Raw genomic sequence first — 17,296 nt, forward strand, 5'->3', positions numbered from 1 at the left:
GGGCTCCATGAGGCTTGAGAGTGTAACGGCATCACTCGATCTGTAGCGAGCCCCATTGCAGTGTTAGGAATAAGGCCCATATCGTCAGCGGTTGCAGGGGGGGGGGAGGAGAGGGGGTTGTTTGGGGGCAGTGTTAGGCACCGAGGCCCAGGTCAAAGGCACAGCAGTTACTCCCGGGGTTGGACATGTCCCTAGTGCGACAGGAGGGCCCAGACAGGCAGCGAGGGTGGTATAGGGGCACATTCGACCAACACGATAGGTGTCCATCATTAGATGGGTTTGGGTCCTGGATTACGAGTATCAGTCGCCTAACTGGAATGCTAGAGAATGCTGGCTGGTGTGGGGGTGGGGTTAGGAGTTTAGGGGGGTAAAATGCAGATACTAAAGATGTTATTGACCAGTTATCCCTACGGGATGCTCACTGTGATGTTCTTGCTGGAAGTGTGGATTAATACGCCGCCCGGCCTCCGGTATGCGGGCTAAATGGCTGTGTACGATTTACTGTTTATTTTATCCATGCGTGGAGACACCATGAGTGTGCTGGTTGATCTATTATATGCAATGGTTTCTAATTCTGCAATAAAAACAAATTTAAAATAAAAAAACAAATTATAAAATATGGAGGTATAAATCAATTGAATGAAAATAATATAACTTTTTAATACCAGACATTTATACCCTCTGGTTTGGCTTTCAAGTAAAACGCATCTCATAAAACATATTGTGGAATCATTTTTCATGAAGACTGAGATTATTTATATTTAAAAAATGACATGCCTCCGCTAGGTAAGAATAATAAAATGTTGACTAGATGGAACCACATCCTCGTTATCAACAGGATGAATTTCTCTAATCATAATGTCAGTATTACCGTGTTATTTTTGTTCCCAGTTCACTTACTTATTATCCATTTTCTGGTTTTTTTGTTGTACAATGGAAGGCAGGCCAAACATTTTTATTTAGGCAAATCAACTTTCCAGAACAAAAGACCAAATTTAGATAGAGGTAAAGGATTTTCCAATCTCAGGTAATATTACTTTACAGCCTCCTTGCTGTATTTTGCATGTTTTATAACTGCTGAAAGTTCTAACTGATTTTATAATATATTATGGATATGATGAAATGGTGGGGGTAGCTGAGGGACAGTTCGAACCATGTTGGGTGGGGGGGGGTGGGGGGGAGGGCTGTAAGACCAATGTTCTTTCTAGCACCAAGCCTTGGGGTAGTTGATAGCTTCAGTAGAGATTAGAGAGAGGCGAGGCCCTCAACGCAAGGGCTTGCACTTAGCAACTATACTTTATGTAACATGTATTGCTCCGAGCTGGGGGACTCCTTCGGGGCGAGAAGTATGTTTAGACATAAGGGACCTGTGCAGGGTCTGTTGACTTCCGTTGCCATGTGTAATTACTTTTGTTGTACCCTCTTTGATCCGATTTAATTACGATGCATTGTAATGACTTGCATGATAAAGCTCAATAAAATTTGTTGGAAAAAAAATGGATATGATGAAATGGTCTTCAATTTCAAACCTTCCTTGTTTGATTCAAATTCCCAAGACAATGGGTTTTAAATGTCTGCTGAATTTAACTAAACACCTTTTTGCTATTGAAAAATTGTGGGCTCATAGTGCATTTTCTTTACACAACTAAAATGTTAGGCCTATTGAGTGATTATTTTCCATTACAATACTATTATTACTTAGCTTTGTAGGAGATGTCTTCCTTTCAAATAGACTTGAAGAACATTAACTCCAATTTTAGATCAAGGGAAAACCTTTGGCTTCGGTTTCCTATTTTCCAGGCACAAGGAAAGCAACATGTTTTGTATGGATCAGAATGTTGATAATTACTTTATTAAAGTTTCTTTTAGGATCAATAAAAAGTTATTTCTCTCCTTGTAGGATTATTTAATATTTTTGACCATTGCATCCCAATTAAATGCAATTTAAAAGATTTTTTTTTTTTAGACTTACCAACTACAGTAAAGAATCATACTTAGGCGTGGCACCTACAGCAGCTTGAGGCGTCTATAATGCAACTGAGCTGAATGTGCCAACCAGAAACGTTATGAATGACTATCCAGGGATGCTATCGGAACAATATGCAGAGAGTCAAGAAGGGTGCAACCACCCCTTACAGGAACGGATAAGTTGTGCGAAGGGATGGTTAAGAGAAGATGGGCAAACACTCAAAGTCAGGGAAAATGTTACATAGAAATTGCCAATGGGCTCCTTCCATCTCCTTCTCAAGCCACACAATGCTCTAAAAGAGTTTAAGAAAAAACTAAATTTCTCCACACTGGATGACTTATACATTCCACCTCTCCGATGTCCCAAAAGTGAGTGAAAGTTAAAAGAAGGATGGAGTAACGGAGACTGACTTCATACACATATATCAGCTATGGTAGTGTTGTGTAATGCCAAGCATTTGCAGTGCACATGGTCTCTACTTCTAAATGCCAACTGTGAGAAGAACAGAGGAAACGTGTTCAGATGAGTCAGTGACTTTTGAACAGTGGAAGACTAGTTCCCACTCCATTTTACTGGTGCCAATGCAGTGCGCTTAACTGTAAGCACAAAAATTACATACCTGCTGGCTTCAAAAGCAGGAGATGCCATAGGAGAGAGCTCCAGATTAAAGAACAAGATGCCTTCCGTTGGTCGATTCATCTTTGGAGCCACCATCTCTGCAGAAACTTGCCCAAGGACTCTATGAAAAAAAGCAAAAGAGGGGGATTCCTGGTAACAGCACACAACTGGTCACAGTCACATATTATTTCTGGAAATTGTATCCAAAAGACATACTGAGCAAAATTAGCAATGAATGGATTCAAATCACTTACAAATCAGCACATTATGGCTATAGTATTGAATCCCAGTTAATGTTTCTCTACTGCTGGTCATGCTGCGCACAGCTGTTTGTGGCCAGAATACTACAAGCAGTTTCAGAATGAAGAACATTTTGTCTGTACTATGAATTGCTGGTAGTACATTATCACCAACTGAAAGATGAATACAAGTCAAGTCGACAAACATAAATACCTAGACGACACTTCTCAAAACTTTTATCGGATTTGACCAATTTTACAGGAGGACCAAAACAAAATTCAATCCACTTTATAACATCTCTACTTAAACCCTAAAAAGACTACTTTATATTTGTGACAAAGTCTTATTTACAATTTCAGTGCATATTTTTAATGTATGGCTAGTTCAGGTGTCATATGTACAAGAAACATACCACACATCTGTAATCCTGCTCAGGTGATTGCATTTAACAGTACAGTTCAAACGGGTGTTCTGAACAGTCGTGCATATGTATGGGGAGAATTTAATTCTTGCAGCTTCAATTTAGTCTGCTGGTGGTTTATGCACTGGTTTAACCAGTAAGTCATATTATGCCACGCAGTAGAGGAAGATATCTCTGCAAGCCCCGCTTTAATACTTCTTTCTAACCTTCTATATTCTCACGACCCACTCAAGAACAGTAATATGCCATCTGAGAACTGTTCTACATTACTAATTGCAAATTATGCCAATTTATATTTTCCCAAACAGGAACTCATAGGAATTTCTACCAATCTGCTCTTAAGAAATTATCTTTTCTATGCTCACATTTCAGCCTGGTGCCTTTGTTGCATGCAACTAACAGCCATATGGTACAAAGGACCTAGCCAAAGTTGGGATGAATAATGGAAGCCTAACTGACCTAGACGGTGCATCTATTTAGAGAAATTTAAGAACCTCACCAACCAATGTTGGCATACATCATCATAGTGTTTGAGCCTCATTCAGATCAAGCAACATAACTGTCTGAATGGGCTCCTGCTGGAAGAAACGTATATGGAGATATTTTTACTGCAAAACATGGTATTTTAGGAAATGGAATCCAAAAGCTTTAAACTAAAATGATTTGGTTGTCAACCAATTGTGATTTGTTAAGGTTGCCACCCTTAAGGTTACAATAAAATCAAGGTTAGATGCTTGGCAATTCAGTCAATCTCACAATCTCATGGTAAACATGTTTTGGCCAACTTGAAAACTCTCTACATGTTCTGTGGTATTTTTAAAGTACCTAGTGACACTACCCCTGCCCTAAAAGTATCATCTAAAAAGTGCGAGGTGTAGGGTGCGGGACTAGGTGCAAATTTCAAAAGCACCAAAAAAAAAAGGAAGAAAATAAAAACGAATGCTCCTTGTTCTAATCAACCTGACTGCAATGGGTGCCTGAAAAATGGTAGAGTTTAACTGGAAATATAAATGCAGACTTTAAAAAAAATCAACATTGTTACTATAAATATAGAACATGAATAAAACAATGTTATCATATTTGATTCACAAGTGAACCTCACAGTAATTCATGAAGAACCCATGTGTCTAGCTGCAAACTTTAAAAAGTACATAGTAGTGACAGAGTTGAAACATTATTTCTCACCCTATGACAATAAAGATATATGCCCACTGGAGCGAAAGCGATGGCACCCACCTCCCTCCCTGCCCAGTAAACACTAATGAAGAGACGTACAAGCAGTGATTAAGGACCCACTTTTTAGGTTCAGCTAAGGTAGTGCGCATGCGCAGTCTCTTGACATCCTGTATCTCGTCGGTGAGCTTTTGGCACGCCCATCGATATCCAATCATTATTTTGTGTGCTGTTCTGAAATGCAGACTTTTCATTGGTGCATTGGTTGTATTTGTCCCGCCTTTGTGTGCTTGGGTCCCTCCCATGGGACAGGCCCTCTAACATGTACTTCTCCCCTCCTGTCTATTTGTTACTTTTAGAAGACTATTTGTTTTTTCTTCTCGTTTGGTTTCTTTCCTCATGCACGGCTGCTTACACCTGCCTTTCATGTTCACTTTGATCTTCCATGTGCATGTTGTGATGCAAAGGGTTTTGCTTGTTATTTTCCGTGAACATTTGGCTTCATTTAATTAATCACAATTTAACTTTTAGTCCGTTTCAAACACAACTAGTCATTGTGATATTTTTTACATCTGATTAGCAGAACTCATTGCTCGCGCCCGGCCATACTCATTCACTTAACTCTGCAGCCTGCAGCTCAAGACAAGAGCACTCAGTATCCCGACATAAATTTGTGTTAATTACTACTGTGCACACTGTTTTATTTATCCTCCTTTGCTTGTAATTGATTTTTAGTCTTTTCAGCGATGTATTTTACTTACCTGCTGTGTCCCACGCGCGCCTTCCCGTCAGCCTGCTTTCCGGTCCACTGCAGCAGATGCTGTTTGTGTGGAGAAAGCTTTGGCTCCTTTTCCGGTTAGGAGCGAGTTAGCACTCTAGTTGTACTCATTGCAGGTCGCCAGGAGCCAGGACCCCTGGTTCGGCTAAGGTAATTAACAAGACCACTCCACTACATTGCTATTCAGCAGCCACCTTACTTAAATTACATGCACTACATAAGACCAGCTCCCCAGCACAACTTCTATGCACAAATAGCTATCCACATTCACTAGAAGGCCCCGTGGCCTGTTATAAATGTCACATCCAGAGTAACTACAATTCTGGGCATTGTCCCAGGAAAAGCACCCCCCTTTCACCCCCCCCCCCCCCACCCCCCAACTGAGCTTGAGCTAAAAAGCTTCCTTAGTAACATAAGATGCTATCTAAACACGCAACGGCAATATGGGATACTGTGACCTTTCGGTCCCCAGACAAGTGCTTCCTAACAGAAACATGGTTAGATTGCTCCAATCTCCCACTATCGCCCTAACAATCCCAGAGGTCTATAAACTCATTAAACTTGATTGAGGTTTTAAAATGGGTGGGGGTATTGCTGTAGTTTTTAAAAACACTATAAATGTCACTTGGCTTACTACCTTTCTCTCCGAAACGCGAAATTTTTTAAGTAAACGTCTCTGCAACAGATAGTTGGAACAGAGCCTTCATATATGGCCCACCTGGCCCCAAGACTAATTTCAGCCAACAGCTGGTGGAGTAGCCGCCTCCTATGTTCTAGCTTCAAAGAAATTCCTTCTCCTCTGTGATTTTCATTTCAATGGGTAATACCTTGCCAATGCGGAGGTTACTAAATTACTAACTCACTTAGAGACCGTGGGACTCGTTCAAAGAATTAGAGGCCCCACTCACACCGCAGGTCATACTCTCGACCTACTATTTTTCACTGCTGACTGCGTGGTTTATAGTGAGGCCCCCAATCACCCTCACGTGGACGGATCATCATTTAATTCCCTTTGAGGTACAGTCAGTATTTCCCCTTCCTAACCTTAGGAATAGCAGACAAGTAGGTGATTCTTACAGGCCATGGCATAAACTTACCGCAGAAACCTTTCAGGAAGTTTTTTTATCTGAATCTGCTTCAGACTAATCAATCGGTCTCACAGTTGTTGGAGTCTTTCAACTCTACCCTTACTACGGTATTGGATTCAGTTGCCCCTCTCAGACCTTGCCGTGCCACCCACCATTGACCCTCAGCTCCCTGGTATACTCTAGAGCTAAAAAACGAAAAAGCTGGTGAAAAAGCAAATGTCCCCAAGACAAGGACTTGTACAGACAAACGCTGACCTGCTACCACCACAACATCAAATTGGCTAGGCATAGACATATTATCAATCAAATTGATCAGGCGGGTAACTCGTCCAAAGCTTTTTTCAACATAGTCCATAACTTTATTACTCCCACAGCGTGCTTTCAAGCTTTACCGGAGTCCCAGCATTTCTGCAACTCATTGGCTAACTTTTTCCAAGATAAAATCTCCAATGTCTACTCAAAATTGCTTAGTGCCCCTAATCAAGATCCAGGAATTTCTACTTCCAAACCTAAGCAGCCAACTACCAGCCCTCACATCTTTTTTTGAGTTTTGAGCCTCTCTCACTGGAAGCAATCCATAGCTCTTTGGTATCCGCAAAGTGATGCTCGCCGTTGGATACCTGCCCACCTAAAATAATGTCCCTGTTGGCCACACTATGTGCCCCAGGAATTTTAGAGATATTTAATTTCTCAATTAAAATAGGTACCATCCCGTCAGAATGGAAGACTGCTGTGTACAGCCCATTCTAAAACAACGTTCTCTGGATTATAAATTACTTGGCAACTATCGCCCTATTTCTTTACTACCGCTTTTGGCCAAACTGCTTGAAAATCTTGTCAATAAGCAACTCAGCTCTTATATAGAAACTAACCAGATCCTTGACCCTTCCCAATTTGGCTTCTTTCCGAATCATTGACCGAGACAGCACTCCTGGCACTGACTGACTCCCTACGTCTGGAAGTGGATGCAGGAAACCCAATTATATTAGTGTTACTGGACCTCTCTTCAACCTTTGACACCATCTCTCATATGAGGCTGATGGAGAGGCTACAAGAAATTGGCATTCACGGTCTTGCACTAAAATGGCTTCATGTTTTTTGATCTACAGATACCAAACTCATCACGGGTCCGTATTCTTCACCCAAAATAATCGTAGATAAGGGCGTGCCACAGGGCTCATGTCGGAGTCAGACCTTGTTCAATATTTACATGGCCCCTCTGGCGGAGATTGCAGAGCGTTTTGGCTTTGCTATAATCTCCTACGCTGATGACAACCAGCTGATGTTCACACCGGGCCAGGAACGGGAGGCGGAAAAAGAACGATTTTCCTCAGGCATGCTGGCTATCTCAGGTTGAATGCATAAGAACTAACTTCAGCTGAATGCTAGCAAGACCTAGATTATGCTGTTTGGCATTGCCATTACCATCTGGACTGATGACTGGTGGCCACAGCAACTGGGAGCTTCCCCAATCATGCAGTAAAAAAATCTGGGGATCAAGCTGAACCAAGCCTTAACCATGAGAGATCACATTCTGTCAACCACCGGCTCATGTTACCATTACTTATGCCTTTTGCGTAAAATCATCCCCTACATTCCTACCACCGCCCGAAGAAGGCTGGTCTAGGCCTTAGTGATAAGCAGGTTGGACTATGGCAAAGCCCTGCTGGCTGATGTTAGTGAAACACTCATTGCCAAGCTCTAAGTTATTCAAAACACTGCTGCAAGGCCGGTGCTCAACCACCCGGCAGGCACAGCTTCGGCGCCACTGCTGAAAGAACTACACTGGCTGCCTGTGAGGATGCTCCGTCCATCGCCACCCCCTTTTGTACCGCTTTTGGCCGCCATAAGTGTGGCAGGGTATGCTCAGACGTGAGTCCCTTGCTCACTTTGCCACTGGATTCAAGCAAGCCGGGCTGAAGACGGCTGTACTGCCAGAAACCGGTCCTTGGAAGCTTGTTTCCGGTCCAGGGAAGGCATGGCTTGGCAGTTCGGGCTGGACTGTTCCCATGAGGCACAGGGTCAGACTGATTTGCATATCGCCATGTCTGAACTGGGGTGGCAGAGTGGGCTAAAGAACGGTGATGGATCAAACCCAGATCTTTTGACTGGGGGTGAGTGTTTGATTGGTTCAGATGCTCCGTCCATCACCACCCCCTTTTGTACCGCTTTTGGCTGCCATAAGTGTACCGAAAGAACTACACTGGCTGCCTGTGAGGAAACGCGCATATTTCGAAATCTGTTGCCTCACATATAATGCCGTAAAGGGAAAAGGCCCATGTTATCTTCAGAAAAGAATAAAAGCATATACTCCTAGTCGCAATTGGAGATATAGCTCGAAAGCTCTACTGTGGATCCCCCACATCCATCCAACACGCAGTGGGGGTAAGGCGTTCTATTTCGCTCCAGTGTACTGGAACAAGCTTCCTCCCCATGTCCGTTTCTGTACTAGTTACTGTAAATTCAGGAAACAACTGAAAGCTCACTTATTCTAATAACACGCACTCGCAATTCTTTCTTTGACCCGCAAGCATCGCCGAGATGCCCTAAGGTGATTTGCGTGCTATATCAAGTAGATTTAACATAACATGTTTCTTCAGCAGCTGCGTTTTTGTGTTTCACAAGCAGTCGATGTGAGCGTTTTATATTTGAATAGCATTTATGCTTCTCCAGCCGCTGCCTTTTTTTGTCACCCAACCAAACTCAGCATGCCTAACTTGCTAATGTAATTTCCCTGTTTAAAACAGCAATAAGACGGTCTTAAATGAAGAAAACATGGGCATTTTTTACTGAAGTTATTTCCAGGTTGAAAACAGTGCTAAGACTGTTCTTAAGGAAGGATTATATGGGTCTAATTTACCAGTAAATGTAAATTGATACTTGTATAGCGCGCTACTCACCCGCAAGGGTCTCAAGGCGCTTGTACGAATACCGCTGTGGAACCCGTCCTGACTTTCCCTGTGAGGCTTCCACTCCTGGGCACCCCCAGGGTGAAGGGCAGGCATCCTTAGCGTTGTGGGGGCCGTTGTGGAGATTAAGCAAGCTATTGCCCAGAGTTTCAGAGTGGGACTCTATGATTAGAATAGGCACCGAGGCGAGAATTGTCAGGTCCGCGGAATTTTGAGCCCAAGACCCGCCGAGGTGGGGAATTGAACCCTGGTCCCGGGCTAGACCTCTGCATCAGGGTCTGCCGCTCTAACCATTGAGCCACACTTCTCCACCAGTGCCATTGCTTGGTTTAAGACTATGGGACTCATTAGGAGTTTCGCGGTGCGGGTGTGGGAGCGGGACCGCCCAGCTCCCGCACCGCCATACCCATGTAGGAACCGCCCACCAGATCAGGAGTTTTCTCCTGTCTGGCAGGCAATTTTTGATGTTCCCTGGGCAGTGCCTATGAAAGAGGAACCGCAATGGGAATGTTAAAGGCATCACCTGCACGACATGGACTGCTCCAGTCCATGGCGTGCAGCTACTGGTGTGCATGCACACAGGGGGGCACATGTTGTGCCCTCTGTGCATCCACATGACATGAGGCACAATGGGGCCCTGTAGGGCCCCCTTGGTTTCCTCAATGCCACACTTTCCATGGCAGTCGCACCGCCATGAAAAGTGTGGTGGTAAGGAAACTCTTAATATGCTTGGCAGGCTGCAACGTCCCCACCAAGGATATTGCAGCCTCAGGATGCCATGCAAACGCCAGTGAACGGCAGGTCCCTGCCGGATGCGGTGGTGCCAGAGCATTAAGGAGTTTGTGTGTGAGCGAGATCATTCATGTTTTTAACAATTTTTTTACTCAAACGGTTTGCATTTTGGGATAAAATTACACTTCATAAATTTAAGCTAGCCAGATTTTTTTCTTCTCCACTCGCCTGGGTACCATATTGCATACCTGGATGCGCAGTTCTACACACAATACAATACTACACGATTCACCCAACACACAAATCAACACCAACCAGCATATTTACACTCCACATAATACAACTCAGCACTCCACATATAACACTCTACTCACTACCACTCAATTACACACACATACATTTGAAAGCAAACTATACCACATAGCAACACTCCACATAAAAACACTGCACCATACCACTTAATTCCATCAGCAAAATGTCACTCTACTCAAAACATTTCCATCCCACACCATATAATTCAACATACCTCATAATTCTAATCAACACAATTACGTAACACACCACATACATCCAATACACACAACATAATCACACATCATACCACAAATTCTATAAAACACCACATATTTAAACTCCATTACATAACACTCCACAACACAATGGAACATTCCACATAATTGCACCCCATAACACACAATCCAACTAAACATACTTACAGTACACTTGAATACACCATAATTGCTATCCACATAATTCCACTGCACACCATGCCACATATCACTACACAATTCTACACCACACAATTCCAAAACAAACCACATAATTCCACTACATACATCCACTAAACTCAATAACACATAGGTAAGAGACATTTGCATTTACTACGCCAGTAGCTCTAACGCTTGTTTTTCTCCTTGTCCCAACTTCAAAACCTGGCAGTAGATTTTGTAATCTGAGCCATACTGTAACAGCTTTTTTCTTACTTTGGTGTCCAACACATATGCTGTGTTAACTATATTTGTGGCAACTACATGTGTGGCATAGTTCTGTGACTACTGCCTAAACAGCTGAATGATTTGAATGTTTTTACACCACAAATGTGCCGGATAAATAAACCGATCCATCGTACGTACAATAATGTTGTGTTACTATATTAGTAGGTTTTTATCTGTTTTTTCATATTATTTTCTGTCTGTACCCATCTTTATTTTATTTTTTCGCTTCTCAAGTAAAGGGCACTGGTTGTTCCACGGATAGTGAACAGGTCGAGGTACGTTGTTTAAGTAAAGCATTTTACAATTCAAATAGAAAATTGTAAAAAAACATTTAATATGGTAATCTTTGCCACTTTACATTGTTTACAGCCCATTCACTGTTGAGATTTTAAACACCTGGAGGGATAATCAATCAATCAGGATTCTTATTAAGAGAGTCTACTTACCCGTGAGGGTCTCAAGGCGGTGGGAGGGGAGGGCCTGCGGTTCAGTCGAAGAGCCAGGTCTTGAGGTCCTTCCTGAATTGCGGCAGCAATGTTGATTGCCTATGGTGCAGAGGCAGGGAGTTCCAGGTCTTTGAAGCGAGGTAGAAGGATCTTCCTCCAGCTGTGGTCTTGCAGATACGTGGGATGGTGGCCAGGGTCAGTTGGGCGGAGTGGCGAGGTCTGGTGGGAGTGTAGAAGGAGAGGCGATGGTTGAAGTTTGCAGGTCCGGCGTTGGGGAGGGCTTTGTAGGCATGTGTGAGAAGCTTGAAGGTGGTTCTTTTGTTGATAGGTAGCCAGTGAAGGTCTCTCGTGTGACCTGTGATGTGGCTGCAGCGTGGGATGGCAGGATAATAAGTCTAGCGAAGACATTCTGGATGTTCTGCAGTTTCTTTTGGAGCTTCTGAGTGGCGTCAGCGTAGAGTGCGTTGCCGCAGTCTAGTCTGCTACTGACAAATGCATAGGTGACCATTTTCCTGGACTCGTGGGGTTTCACTTGATGATCTTACGAAGCAGGCAGTGTGTGGAAGCAGGAGGACGAAACGACATTGAGTTTGACGGTTTATTGAGAGTGACATATCCAGGAAGATGCAGATGTTTTGTGTATGGTCCATGGGTGTGGAGGGGTTCCTAGCGCTGCAGGTCACAATGATTCATCCCAGGCGGATGGAGTGGAGTCCAGGATGAGGACTTTGGTCGTCTCTGAGTTGAGCTTGGGGCAGCCGTCTTTCATCTAGGTAGTGACTGCCTTCACTTTAGTTGTGGAAGCTGCTCTAGGAGGCTGTGGGTTAGTCTGCGAGGAAGAGGATCAGTTGGGTGTTGTTGACGTAGGAGACTATGTTTAGTCAGTGGCTTCGGACGATGGCTGGCAGTGGACCCATGTAGATGTTGAAGAGGGCAGGGCTCAGGAAGGGTTCCTGAGGCACTCTGCAGCAGATTTCTGTGGTTTCATAGATGAACGGTGGAAGTCTGACTGTGTTCGGCCTGTGAAAGAGTTGATCCATTCTAGGGTTTGTTGCGGATGCCTGCGTCATGGTGTCTGGCACAGAGGGTGGGGTGGGAGACTTTGTCGAAGGCAGCTGAGAGGTCCAGGAGGATGAGGGTAGCGGATTCGCCTCGGTTGAGGAGGGTGCAGATGACTGTAGCGGCAAGGAAAACAGTCTCAGTGCTGTGGTTGCTTCTAAACCCCGCTTGGGAGAGGGCCAAGATGTGGTATTGTTTCTATGAACTCTGAGAATTGGGCGTTGATAGCTTTCTCAATACCTTTGGCTGTGAAAGGGGAGCAGAGAGATGGGTCTGTAGTTCTTGAAGTCCGTCGGGTCAGCAGAGGGTTTCTTCAGCAGGAGATTTATCTCTGCGTGCTTTTAGATTTCCGGGAAGGTGGCAGACTCGATGGAGCAGTTGATGATGTGGCAGAGTTCGGGTGCTATGAAGGTGCCTGCTCTGTTGAAGATGTGGTGAGGGCAGGGATCCAAGGGGGTTCTGGAGTTGATGCTCTTCATGATTGAGGGTGTCGTCAGAGGTGAGGGTGGTCCAGTTGGGCATGGTCTGCTGGGGTCTGGAGCCACTGGGTGCGGTGGCAGTGGGTGGGTGGGTCTTGAGTTGCGAAGCGGTTGTAGATCTCCTTGATCTTGCAGTGGAAGACAGTGGCAAGGTTGTTGTAGAGGTCTTGAGAGGGGTAATGTCTGATACGATCTTTTCACTAGAGTCAGCCACATTGTAACACTACTTGAAAAAACTTTGCTTTCACTTTCATGTCTAACACATATGCTGTGTTTACGATATCTGTGGCAACTACACTTTAATGGCATACCTCCGCGTCGACCTTTATGGACGCCATGTGCTTCACTTTGTGAAAATACAACAGTAAGTTCTGAGAAAAATCCATACCGCAATGCATTATTTTTTTTATCTACATTAGTCTCCAAGCCGTACCACTTTAATGCAAGTAACGCTGCATAAACCTGATCTCTACACATAGAGAGCTACCCAGAATTGCCAAGTGTGAGGTTACACCCCTTCCAGGATGCTGGCTTTTCTTGCCAGAATCTGCACCAAATCTATTGGGAGAATGCACTTCATTACAGGGAATGTGCGCGCCAACTCTACTTGGTTCTCCAAACAGCCTTTAGATGCACTGCTACTTTACAATATATTGGGATGTTCTGAAAGTGCAAATTTCCTTTAGGGTGGTTGTTGCAATGCTAACTGTAAATGGAGAGGCAGAATTAATGCATAAATACATTGCTGCATGCGTGTGCCTGCTAGCGTATCTTCCACTCCAGTCTTTATTTTTGTCTCTTCTTGTTCTTACTTTGGAACCCACCTGCACACCCCACACCATGATATTATTGCTGCCAGCTGCTAACTATTGCCCCATATTCAGTTAACAAGCTAGGCCTTTTCTCTTATAAGTGGCCACAACAACCTCAAAATAAGTGGGCGGGGGGACATTTGTAGGGAGTGGGAATGAACTGGACACAGAATCTCGATCTTCTCTCCATTCAGTGTTTAGTGACCGGCACTCATTTAGCCCTAAACTTTTGTCAATCAACTGTGGAATGCAGTGGCAGCCTCGTGAACGTCCCCACTGATAATCACAATCAGAGTCTCATCTACATATAGCAGGTCAAAATCACAAATTGATGAGGATGGTCAATGGAATCATAAACAAACAACAGTATAGGGGGATAGGAGAGATCCCTGTGGAACACCACAAAGGATCTGACAGAAGAGTAGAATGAAGAAATTGATGCATGAAATGATCTATCAGATTATAAACTTGAAAACCAACAGAGTGCACTAGCTCCGATACCAATCTCAAGGAGTCTATTGAGGATGAGAAGATCAGCCATAAAAAATGCTGCCAACAAGTGTAAAAGAGTAAGGACAGCAGGAAGATCAAAGTCTGCACAGCTGTGCAATTCTTCTAGGGCAGACAGAATAGCCCTTTCTGGGCTGAGGTCAAGACCAAACCCTAGTTATGACCAGTGAAATACTGAGTTTGTTATAAATTCTCGAAACTGCAAAAATACCACCTGTTTAAGGATTTACTCAGTGTGAGACGGGCTGTTTCCAAAGAATTGTTTTTCTTCTTCTTTAAAATGGGGTCACTAGAGAGTCCTTGAAGTGACTAGGGACTTTTTCAGACAATAAAGCTGTATTGATAGTGATCCTTGAAAGCAAACACTTAAGGAGCAGCTGCTTATGTAGTTTAGCAGGGAGAAAGTCAAAAGGCAAGGAAAAGCATTACTGGTACAAATAGGGACAGGAAACAGTCTTTCATCAAAGGAGACTAGTTCTAGCAAATTTGTGGGAGAAACAATAAGGCTCAGCCAATTAGATTCAAGCATTTCTGAAGTTCTTAAGAGATGGCGGAAATTTTGGTAAATCAAAAAATAAATAGTAAACTCATTACATTTCTCTTCAAGGGCACTAAAATGTGTAACTGTGGTAGGGTTTCTGAGCCTATTGAAAACAGAGAACAACGCTTGAGTCATATTTGAGGTCATGCAAATTTTCCTGGAGTTAAAAAGCAGTCGTAGCTTTCTTTACAACAGCTTTAGTGTTGTGGTTCATCCAGCTCCATTCTACTTTCAAAGCAGGCATACGTTCACCATGCCAGTGCCTCTCTGGTGTGCAAGGAGAACATTTAAAAGCTGCTGGGTCATCAGAAAACAAATGAGAGAGGAAGGTGTACTTTGTTAGTAATTTCATTTTTTGGAGCAACTGCATCTAATGCCTGATTAATACCAGTAGAATACCATTCAACGGTAGCCTCTGAATAAGGATCAATGCACACAGAGTGCTAACATATTAGCTTAAACAATGCCTCTACAGACACCATTTTACACTTTAGTGTAGACCTTCAAAAGGAGGCAACAAGGAAGTATGGTCCCTGTGATTTGTTTGGGGGGATAAAAAGATGCAAGAAACAGGAATGGCATGATTTGTCCAAGTTAGAGTGAAAGGAAAACAGGCTTGGCAAATAAATGTGTTAGAGCAGACAGTATATAAAGAATGGCTGGCAGTGCAAGTGGGAAGAGGAAGGTTACAAGAGAGCCCAAACAGCAAGAGGAGACTAATACATTTGTCAGAAGAGTGTTGGCAAAATGAGAGTTTAACTCACCCAGGACTACAACTGGTGCTGCATCACAGTCCGCCGGTGAAAGGAAGAAGATCCAAAGCCTCTATATTCGGCCAGCATCCCCCCGCCCCTTTCACCGCCTCAGATGATAAGTTAATACAAATGCCCAAAGTATTCCAGCTAGATCTCATTTTTAATACTAGAACATCTAAGGTCAGGCTACAAATGTAAGTAAAGCTTCCAGAACTTCAAGGTGACCTTAATACCGAAACGTCTTTAAAAACATAAGACTGGGCCATTTTTGACTACACTATGCAGCCTAAGCAGAGAGTGATTTGGAAGGGTAAAGTCATTAACAATGTCTTGTATCACCATAGTCTTGTGGTAGGACGGTGTGATTGAGGAAGCTAAAAACAAACTGTGAGCTAATTTCAATAAAACAATTAAAAATTTAAGTTTTTGGGCGTGGTCGGGCAAGATGGCCGAGCGGACGTAGACCGTCTCGGCTCCCGGTCCGCGCGCTTTCAGCGGTTATATACACAGCGGAATCAGCAGCCAAAGATATCCCCAGGCTGCTGATGTGGGGCGGCGTGTGCTGGGAGTCAATTGCTGCCCCGGGACCCTCTGCATGCGGAGTTTCTCGACCATGGTGGATACCGGCGTGATCTAAGATGGCGGCTGAACTCCCGAATCCTGGGACGGATCTAAGAGCCAGGCGTGGCCAGGAGTGGACCGGTGGTCGAGTAGCGACCTGTCCGCATGTGGGGGTGAGTCCGGCGATCTGCTCTGATGGTCCCCTGCAGCGTCGAGCACTGCCGGCCACTTCGGTACTCCTGCGTGACCCCAAGATGGCGGCCGCTCTTCTGAGATCGGAGCAGCGGCCTTTCCAGAACGCTCCCCGAGGCTTGCGAATCCTGGTCTGAGCGCGAGGAGAGTGCGCGATAGTAGTACAGCCTACAAGCTACCCCCGGGCCCGCCTGACCTCTGTGAGCTGACACAACCTTCACTGCCTCAGTGCTGGGGGATCCGAAGGGCAGATTTGACTCCCAGGGATCAACAGCATGCTTTCCCCCTAACGGTTTGACGCTGCAAACAGCGAGGCACCTCTCCACCACCGGGGGACCTGATCTTTCAGCGCACAACAGACGGTTATTAGACTCATCTGCTGGATTTGGCGCCCGAGGCTATTTCCCCGCCTTATAATGCCGCGCTGAGGGGGGCCTGATCCGGACCGCAGTGGCCAGCAGCAGGGCCCGGATGGACCCCGCTTTCCTCTTCACGACAGGCCCAGAGAAGGGGAGGTCTGCCTTCGTGCCTCGCTCTTAACTCCAGCTGGGCTATCTACGGCAAGGGGACGAACGGGCCACCGGAGCGGCAGGGTGCATGAGGCCTCATCCATATGCTGCCAAAGAAAGGGACGGGCAAGAAGACCAGCAAGGTATCCGACTTTTTTTTCAATCTCTCGATAAGCGTCCGACCCTGCGAGGAGACACAGGAGGGGCGGCCATGGCACTCACGAAGTCGGATTTGATGGCTATGCTTAAGGATTTTAAAACGGAGCTGCACCCGGAACTGGGTCAGGACATAACCGCCTCCATTGACCAATTGAGGTCTGACCTGACGAGTCGCTTAACTTCACTCCAACAAGATGTAGACTCAGTGGGCACTAGAGTACTGGACTTAGAATCGCACACTCAGGAATTGAGCCAGCACTCCACTGAGTTACGTGATGACGTCCGTGTGCTTAAGGAGCAACTGCACCAGACCCAGCTTAAAGCAGAGGACCTTGAGAACCGGGCGAGAT

The 17,296-nt window shown here is 44.7% G+C and overlaps 1 protein-coding gene across 1 annotated transcript in view; it reads right to left on the minus strand.

Annotated features, from left to right (window-relative positions):
* EXOSC9 (exosome component 9) overlaps positions 1–17,296 on the minus strand; it is a 372,997-nt gene that overhangs the window by 317,196 nt on the left and 38,505 nt on the right. The window contains exon 3 of the mRNA XM_086962216.1: positions 2,589–2,708. Coding sequence (XP_086818342.1) covers positions 2,589–2,708 — 120 coding nt within the window. The remainder of the gene's footprint in view (positions 1–2,588; positions 2,709–17,296) is intronic.

Source organism: Lissotriton vulgaris, chromosome 3_1, assembly GCF_964263255.1.
Source record: "Lissotriton vulgaris chromosome 3_1, aLisVul1.2, whole genome shotgun sequence".
Lineage (NCBI taxonomy): Eukaryota > Metazoa > Chordata > Amphibia > Caudata > Salamandridae > Lissotriton > Lissotriton vulgaris.